The 9,923-nt window shown below is 46.2% G+C and overlaps 1 protein-coding gene across 5 annotated transcripts in view; it reads left to right on the plus strand.

Moving 5' to 3' along the window:
* The window catches only part of RALGDS (ral guanine nucleotide dissociation stimulator), a 75,177-nt gene that overhangs the window by 41,228 nt on the left and 24,026 nt on the right, over window positions 1–9,923 (plus strand). For 2 of the 5 annotated variants that reach the window (XM_027869424.1, XM_027869427.1), the window contains exon 1: window positions 4,934–5,183. The exons of the other annotated variants lie outside the window; for them this stretch is intronic. In XM_027869424.1, the coding sequence (XP_027725225.1) occupies window positions 4,953–5,183 (231 nt within the window). In that variant the 5' untranslated portion in view covers window positions 4,934–4,952. Of the gene's footprint in view, window positions 1–4,933; window positions 5,184–9,923 lie in introns of those variants that run through there. 5 annotated transcript variants of the gene reach the window in all.

Here is a 9,923-nt window from a genome sequence, read left to right on the forward strand (position 1 = left end):
GAAGGAAGGAAGGAAGGAAGGAAGGAAGGAAGGAAGGAAGGAAGGAAGGAAGGAAGGAAGGAAGGAAAAAGAGGAAGGAAGGAAGGAAGGAAGGAAGTATTCATTAAGTATATTCTATATGCAAGAAAGGGCAGATAGCTTTTTTGTAGTGGCAAAGAACTGGAAATTGAAAGGATGCCCATCAATTGGGAAATGGCTGAACAAGTTGTGGTATATGAATGTAATATATATTATTGTGCTATAAGAAATGACAAGCAGGGAGATTTCAGAAAAACTTGGAAAGACATGAACTGATGCAAAGTGAAGTGAGCAGAACCAGGAGAACATTATACAAAGTAACAGCAATGTTGTGTGATGATCAACTATATGTATGACTTAGCTCTTCTCAGCAACACAATGATTCAAGACAATACCAAAGGACTTATGAGAAAAATGCTATCCACCCACAGAGAAAGAATGGAGTCTGAATGAAGATCAAAGCATACTATTTTCACCTTTGTGTGTGTGTGTGTGTGAGTTTTTTTTTTCTTTTGGTCTGTTTCTTTTTTCACAACCTGACTAATATGGAAATGTTTTACATGATGGCACATATATAACATATCAAATTGCTTACTGTATTAGAGAAGGAGGAGGGTAGGGAGGAAGAAAATTCAGAACTCAATTTTTTTTTATCAAATGTTAAAATTTGGCTTTACATGTAACTGGAAAAAAAAAATGGGCAGAAGTTGTAAAAAGGAAAATTTAGACTTGATTTTAGGAAGATTTTGCTAACAATTCAAGCTATCCAAAAATTGAATGGCTCCCTTTTCTTGGAGGTCTTTAAGAAGAACCGAGAAGACCACTTGTTGGGAATATTATAGCAGGAATTCCTTTTGAGCATGGGTTGAACTCTAAATTTCAGCACTGTGGTGCAAAGCCCTACTTATTAGACCCCAGTTATGGCCTTGTAAATAAATAACTTCCAACAACAGCTTAGTCAGACTTAGGGGGTAGGAAGGAGGAAGAAGCACTGGTTAGCTTTTAAGCTCCTTAAGGACACAGACTGTCTTTCATCGTTGTCCTTGTTTCTTCACAAGCGAGGTGCTTTACACGTAGTAGGTACTTATTAAATGCTACTGAATTAAATACCTGTAGGGTGATATTGTGGTTACGAGGCTGTGCTGATTCACAGCATAGGACCTTGTGTAGAGTAGGCACTCAAGAAAATATTTGCTGAATGAATCAGTGAATTCTGAATCTGACCACTTTTCATCCAAGCCACCCCTGCCTTGGTGAGCCAGGTCTTAGAACAGGAGGTCCATGAGAAAACATTTCTGGGGGACCCTCTTCCTTGCCTGGTTAGTCATTCCCAGCTCCTTAGCCCTAGGGCTTAGCCCTCTACCTGGCCCTTCCTCCCCACCCCACCCCACCCCACCTCACCCCACCCCTACTCTCATTTTATAGGTCTAGCTTGCAGTCTCTAAGCTACCCTGGCCTCCTAGAGTTTCTTTGGTGCTAGTCATTGGGGGTGAGGGGAGAAAGACCACTTTCTAGGACCTCCTATACCTAGCATTGGGTCTACCCTATCCATCCCACACTTCATCCCTGGCAACACAGGAAGCCAGCCAGGCCAGGCATATAGTATATGTGCTGTTTGGAAGGGGGTGTGGAGAATTACTCTGTGGGAGGCTCAAAGCACGGGGTAGTGATTACACCAGGGAGCTGAGTCAGGGAGGGTTTCTTCCTGATTCAGCACTATGGCCTTAGCTTGGGGTTCCCTCATGGGGGCAGGGAATTGAAGGTCATAGAATGATGAAATAGAAGTGAGGAGACCTGGGTTCTAGTTGCATGTGGTCCCTTACCATGTAAAGGAAGTCACTTCTGCTTCTGGCACTCAGATGATATTCTGAGAAAACTGACATCTTTGTGAGGCTCTTGAGGAAGGTAGGGGGAGCAGCTTAGAGACTGGATTGCTTTTGGGGAGACTTGAAAGGGGATCTCAAGTGAGGGACCTTTCCAGAGGACACAACTCCAAAAATCTCTATTTAGGGTACGTTTCTCTAGACACTCAGAACATTGTACTTTCAGGTTTTGTCTTTTATTCCCTTGGTTTCTGTAGCCACTTGAGCAGCAGGAGGGTGAGGAAATAGTGCAGGGAAGAGAATCAATCAAGCAACACTCAATTTAACTACCAACTGTGTGCCCCAAGCTGGAAAGACGGGAGATACATAGACAAAAAATGAAACAGTGCCTGCCACTCCCAGGAGTGGGCAACTATATAAGTACATAACTTTTAAGTATATAAGTATATAACTATATAACTTATACATATATAAGTATATAAGTTGTATATAAGTGCAACAACATGTACTTATATATGTGCAAAATAAATTAATTAAATTAAAATGGATTAAATTTAATAAAAGTGATTGATTTGGGAAAGATGTGTGATCAGGAGCAGAGGATGGTGGGAGGTGAGAGAAGGGCTGTGGTTAGGGTCAAGGGAACAGACTCCCTTTTCAATTCATAGATGTGTCTATTGCAAGTTCACTGGTATGTTTTTGGACAGAAAATATCTTTGAAATACATGTCTGGTCCAAGTCTCTTTAAGGCAGGTTGTAACCAACTAACCAGAAGCTGTGGAGGAAGGTAGGAGTGGGGTGGAGGTGGAAGAGAGCTCTGGGCAAGTGAGAGTCAAGAGACTGATTTTGAGGTATGGCTCATTTTTACTAGATAAATATCTCTTTCACTTTTCTGAGCCTCAGTTTCCTTTTCTGTAAAGTAGACCTGTCCAGGTCTAGCTGTCTAGTTTATTGTGGGCAACAGATGAAATAATGAATATGCAAAAGCGCTTGCCATAGTACAGACTGTTATATAAATGTAAATTACTCTTAATGATTGCTCCCAGGCTTAGGTACTACTTCTGCTCCCTATACTCTTTAATTCTTGAAGACCAGCCAGTTGATTCCCTGCTAAGAAGGACCCTCAACTTCTCTGCATCTCTGTCTTAGTCTGTGAAATGGGGATAATAACACCAGGTCTGTTCTTGCCCAGGAAGAGATATCACTAATTAAATGTACCACTCAGAGAGTGAATTCTGGGCAGGGTAGAGAGTTTGCCCCTTGGGAGGGACGAGCTGCGGGAAGACACTTTCATTCCTAGCCCAAGGGACTGTTTTCAGAGTTAACCCCTTCCGGCCTTTTTGCTGACCTATAGTCAAAGTCCCGAGGAGGCGGCACTTGTAGCTCCACTCCTACGTTTCTTTCCCGAGCTAGTCGGAAATTGCAGATTTCACCAACCATCGCGGTCGGGTTACATCAGCCCCGTCATAAATCTAGAACTAGAAGGGACCTCGAAGAGCATTTGGGCCAGCCCTTTCATTCATACACATTCGGAAATTGAGTCCAGGAAGCTGAAGTGACTTGATCAGAAGTGACATTTGAACTTGGGTCCAAACCTCTGTGCTTGCCAGTACTACTTTGCATCCACTCCATGGATCCTTCTTCATAAATTGCCGTCCGGCAATTTTTTTTTTCCCCCACCACGAACCAATAGATTACTGAACCGAGAGAAGAGATTCTTAACCTGGGGCAGGTGAACTTTAAATATATACATATATACACACATATACATATACATATATACACATATATACATATACCCACATATATACATATACATATATACATATACATATATACACACATATATATGACCATTTCAAGATCCTTTACTTTGTAATCACAGGAAAGAATTTCAATTTTATGCATTTAAAAACATCATTCTGAAAAATGGGAGAATATGCTTCCCCAGACTCACAGAGAGGTCCCTATCACCAAAAGGTTAAGAACCCCAGACCTATAGAGAACCGCGTGTTCCACTCTAGCAAGATAGAAACCCTTCAGTCCAGCAAAGGGGAGTGCAACCGGGCCGAGGCAGATTCCAGCAAAATATCTCTCCCCCGCAGAGGAGGCCGAGAGGAACGCCGGTCATTGTGACTAGGCTCCCCAGGGGCCCAGGCACAGATGCTAGCTAACATTCATAGGAGACAACCCCCAGAGGCATGCTAACAACAGTTCCAGTGCACCAACATAGAAATAATCACCATTCATTTCGTGAAGGCTCTTTATGATTCATTCATTTATTCATACATTCTACAAACATTAAGTGAATACTGTATGCCGAGAACCCGTGCAAGGTGGTGATCGGTGTGGTGGAGGTAAAAAGTTTAAGACAGAATCCCTGTAGCACAATGGGTAGAGTGCCATGGGCATCAGGAAGACCTGAGTTCAAATCGGCCCTCAGACTGTTACTGTGTTAACTCTGAGAAAGTCACTCAGCCTATCAGTTTCCTCAATTGAAAAATGGGGATGCCAACTCCTACCTCTTAGGGTTGTTGTGAGCATCAAATAAGATAATATTTGTAAAGCGCTTAGCACAGTGCCTGGCACATAGTAGACTATATAAATGCTTATTGCTTTTCCGCTCTTGGAGTTGACAGTCTAATCAGGGGATAAGACCCAAATACAGCTAACTAAAAGACACAGTTTTACTTGAGGTACTAGAGATGGAAGGTACGAGAGATGGAAAACAAAACGCGCTTATCAGCCCCTCTCTCGGATCCTGATCTCTCCAACTCTACTTTCTTCCGTTCCTGGGCCCCTCTCTTGGCTCACTTCACCCTTCTCCCCTCTTCTCCTCCGGGATGAGCGATCCCGCCCCCAGACGTTGCCCGCCCAGCCCTAGCTTTGCCCGCCTCCCGGTCCTCAGGCCGTCCGGTCTGCTCGGGGCCCCGCCTCTGGACTCCGCCCCCAGCTACTGACATCAGCCCGGGGCCGGAGCCCGGCGCAGAGCGCGGAGCGCAGCGCAGTCCAGCGCTCCGGCCGCCCTAATCCCTAGCCCAGTGCCTGGGGCCCCGGGGGCCGAGGCCGGGCGGGCCGGGGGCGCCGCCCGCCCGCTCCCTGCGGACCTCCATGGTGCAGCTCATGTGGTCCGAGCCGCCGCGGGGACAGCCGCTGCCGCCGCAGCAGCACAAGCATGAGCAATCCGGGGCTGGCGGCGGTGCTTCCGAGAGCATGTTCCCGGGCTCTCGGCGTAGCCGCAGCCTGTGGGACGCCGTGCGCCTCGAGGTGGCCCCCGCCGACAGCAGCCCAGTGGTCCTGCACAGCTTCACTCAGCTGGACCCTGACCTGCCGCGCCTGGAGGTGAGAGCGGGGAGGAGGAGAATGGGGGTGGAGGAAGAGCAGGAGGGGGCTGAGACAGGCCCGGAGAAAGAGGGACTGGGCTGGGACTGTGATGGGGAAGGTGGGCAGGGGGCCCGAGGAATCGTGGCCTCGGGACCTGCTTCAGTTACTGCGTACGTCACCTCTACCCTTCCACCATTGCTCCTCTCTGGTATAAATGTCAACCTTGCCCATCTCATATGTACACCCCTCCCCCACTTTTAAATGCTTGAAATCGATGAGTAAATATTCCCTCCTTTTAAATTCTCGGGCTAGGGGCGCTATTGGGAGAGATCAGTTCACTTTGCCAATATTAGTGACACAACTTCGGACCAGGATTCACTCTCATTCCAGTGTCAGGATGTCTCCTCTTCCTTAGCTTTGCCCCCATCAGTAAAACCTACTGCAAACCATACAACACAAGTTAAAGTGAGTTGCGACGTTTATGGTATTATGGTTGTTGTCAAACATCTAAAAACTGTATTGAGGAGGTGTGCTAGGAAAATATAACAATAAGCAAGGGTCCTTATCTTTAAGGATCTCACAGGTCTTCGATGAGAGACCTTTTGTTTCCAGGCAGACTGGCCAGTCAGAAGACCTGAGTTCTGGTTTCTGCTTAGACACTGTGTCATTTGGGGGAAGCAACTTCTCATTGGGCCTCAGTTTCCTTATGTATAAAAAGAGAATGACTGGCTATGCTTTAAAGCCTTCTCTAGCTCCATACTTGTAAAATGCTGTGAATTTCTGGAGTTAGAAGGAACCCTATAAACCATCTTAGCAGACTTCCTCCTTTTACAGAGGGGGGAAACCGAGTCCCTGTGAAGAGACATGCCAAGTTCACACCTCTAGTCAGTTCCTGACCTTGAACTTGAACCTCTGTCCCCTCCCACTCATTCCAGCATTCTTTCCACTACCATCACCTCCAATTTATGACTTATTACTACAGTAGGTGATGCATAGGATGTGGTCCAGGTGTGTGCTGGAGATACCATCCATCTGACTGTACTGATGGAGAGGAGGAAGAGGGTGTCTTGTCATTTGGTACCAGGGGAATGGATGATCCTTCATTCCACTTTGGGAAAAGTTTTGAATTCTATTTTGGAAGGGGGAGTAGGTGAGATATAGTATAAATCTTAGAGCCATGTATCATTTGACACGGGGATCTGATGGGCTAAAAACACAGGGCCTATACTTTGATCATTCTCTTCTCCCCTATCCAGTATACTTTGGCCCTAGATAGTTCACAAGAGGGATGATGTAATTATCAACCTTTTGGATACCTTCTGACTGACAGCCATCTGCTTTCTGGTGCCTCTTGGGGTCAATTAGAATTTTGTCTGGTGAATTTAGGTCAGATCCAAAGATATGGACCCCGAATCCTCCATGGACCCTAAAGGACCCAGGACTATCATGGGCATCTCCACACTTTGAAAGATTATGGATCTTGGCATGAGTCTGGATTCTGACTCAGATCAGGTGGCTCCAACACTGCTGGGGTCCTTTAGATATCAATCCCATTACTTCCAGGCAGAAGGCCAGGCTCTGCAAGGACCATTAGGAGAAACCACAGAGATTGGGGAGTTGATGGGGGGAGGAATATTGACAGCATTGGATGGAGGGTAGGCAGGAATTATGGATGTAAGAACTGTGATTTCATCAGGCAGAGAGCTTGTTCTGTATATCTGGGCCTTGGGAGGTTGGTTGGTATAAGATGGGCTGCAGATGTGCTGAACTGAGTGTGTGTGTGTGTGTGTGTGTGTGTGTGTGTGTGTGTGTGTGTGTATAAAAGAGAGAGCTCATGAGCATACTCGTTTTAGCATGCAGCTGTGGGGGGTCCTTAGAAGATATTAATCATCTCTCCCCTGCTTTTCATTTAGGCTCACTTTGCCTTTTGCTGGATAAGGGGAAAACTTGTTGGCAGCTTGAGCCCCATTTCCAGGAAGGGACCCTTTAAACCAATATCCCTGTGGCCCTGTTCCAAGCCATATCAGGGTGGATGGCTGACCTCTATTTCCCCTGTTTCCCCAGGGTCCTTCAGACAGTGAAGAAGGAGTGTGGTTAACAGGGTTAGGAGGCTTAAGGTATGGAAGCACTCGTGGCCATCTGTTATATGGGAGGTGGCAAAGCCTTCCTGTGGCCATGACCTCCACCCTGGCCAGCCATTCACACCCTTTGCTCCTCCTTTAGCTCCTGGGAATTCTGGGGTCATGAAGGTAACTGGGGCCTCCTTTAGGGAGAGGCCCTCAACCAGGACTCCCTCGAGTAAGGGTGGGAGGTGTCTTGACACTGTTTACAGTCGCTCATCTGGTTTTCATTATGTCTGGCAGGAAATCAGGCTCACTAAATAAATCCTTTTGCACAGGGAGAGCCTGGATTGATTCTTGGCAGTCAAGCTTTGATAGGAAGGTTGGGTTGGGGGAAAACCACAAGCCTTGAATGTTTTTCTTTTTCCACGCCATCAGAGAAGCTCAGGAAGGAGGTCTTCTTCTCCATCTTGGTTCCCAGCTGTGTTGCCCATGCCTGCCTCCTCCCTCTCCCCTTCAGTCTATGCTGTTGCCACTGTCTCAGAATTAAAGGGTAAAAGTTCTGGCTGGGGGAAAATAAAACCAGGGTCCTGGCAGAGGAGGGCTGGGGACGGAAGCCGAAACACAATGTTCATTTACCATCAGCCCTTCTCCCCCCCTCCCCCCATGGGGAAGGAGGGGAAGTCCCCATCCCTCCTGCCAACATCCTCTCCCCTCCTGGGGCGGATTTCCTCGTGGCGATAGCTTGCCAGGGTTTGGGCAGGAACAGGGAGCTTCGGACCAAGGCCATCTTTGATTATAGCTCAGGCCTAACTCACTAGGAAAACAGCCTGTCCTCCCTTCCCTGTATCCTAGAAGATCAGCGCTAGTTAAGCCACCACTCCGTCCTTCTCTCCCTTTCCTGGACCTTGCCCAACATCTATGCATCTATTCAGTTACCTGTCTCAAAGTCGACCAAATCTCACTCCTGCCTGGAACTTTTGCAGTGTGATTTGTACCTTTCAAGAGGTTAGGCCCTTGTGGGCTTACATGAATAGAGACCTAGTATCCAGAATGTGGGAGGGAGGCTTGGCCCTGGTCAGAACCAACCTTCGGTGTTGTGTTCAGTTCTGGCTGCCACGTTTAAGGAAGGACACTGGCAAATTGGAGTGTATCCAGCGGAGAATGACTGGGATGGTGAGAAGACTGGAGATAATGCCACGGAAAGATTGACTGAAGTGATGGGGTATTTAAACCAGAGAAGTGATGGGACATGATCGCCTTTAAGTATTTAAAGAAGAAGGCTTAGACCTTCTCTGTTTGGTTCCAGAGGGGGGTAGAATTAGGAAGAAGGGATACACGTTGCAGAAAGATAGGTTTCATTCCATAAAGAAGTTTTCCTTTATTGTTAGGGCTGTCCAAAAGTAGAATGTGGCCTTGGGAGGGAAGGAGTTCACAATCCCTGAAAGTGTTTTAATGGAATCTGGGGATATTGTCAAAGGGGGATGGGGTGGGGAAGGGGAAGTTTTTCAGTTACAGGTTGAACTAAATGCTTTTGAGATCCCCTCCAACTCTGAGATTCCATAATTTATTTACTTCCTTACCTCTAGGCAAAAGGATGCCCAAATCCCCACAGATAGTGCATATTAATTAACAAAAATTTATTTAGCACCTCACGTAGACAAGGCATAAGGCTCGAGTCCATAACCTGACCTTCTCCCGCCTTTGCAGTCATCTTTCACCTTACTTCCTACCAAGATTCTGAGGTCCAATGACATTGGTTTCCTTGATGTTCTTCCAACATGAAATTCTATCTTCCAGTTCCATGATGTTTCACTGACTGGTCGCCGCCGGCTCCCCCCCACCCCAGACACACACACAAACACACCTGGAATGCTCACCATCCTTGTCTGTGTCTCCTGGCTTCCTTCTAGTTTAAGCTAAAATCTCATTTTCTGCAAGAAGCCCTGCCTGGTCCCCCTCAATAATGGTGTCATTGAATTATTTCCAATTTATTCTATATATCTTTCGTTGGTACATAGTTACATGTCCCATGGTGGTGGTAGGGAGCCCAACATGCTACCAAGTATATACCAACAATGACTATGAGTTCCTAGAGAGCAGATACCACGTTATTTTTGCCTTTCTTTGTATCCCCAGCACTTAGCACAATGCCTGGTACATAGTAGGGTATTTAATTAAATGCTTGTTAACTTGACTTGACGAGGCATAGTCAGTTATATGAGAGTATAAAATTCAGTCCCTGTCTTCAATGAACTGAACATTTAGTTGGAGAGACATGAAAAGATAGCCAACAATAAGCCCAGTGTGTGATCAGTGCCACGTGAGTCATGCACACAAAGTTAAATGCTGGAGTTCAGAGAAGGGGAAATACGTTTATCACGTTAGCTCAAAGGCATGGCTTCGTAGAGGGATAACTTGAATCATCACGGGAATATTAGAACTAAGAAGCATCTTCATCAACCCATGCAACTCTGTCCTTTTAAATATGGGGAAACTGAGGCCTAAAGAGGGGGAAGGCACTTACCTGAGGTCACATAGGTAGTATCAGGGTCCATTGTTCTCTCCTAACCTTCAGTCTAATAATCCACTCTTGTAACCAGGCCTTGAAGAATCCTTAGCAGTTAGCTAGGTGGAAAAGACCTTCTAAGCAAGAGAGAGTAAATATCTCATTTATTTTTAAAGGACAGGATTGTGC

Source organism: Vombatus ursinus, unplaced genomic scaffold, assembly GCF_900497805.2.
Source record: "Vombatus ursinus unplaced genomic scaffold, bare-nosed wombat genome assembly UNPS02014793.1, whole genome shotgun sequence".
Classification (NCBI taxonomy): Eukaryota; Metazoa; Chordata; class Mammalia; order Diprotodontia; family Vombatidae; genus Vombatus; species Vombatus ursinus.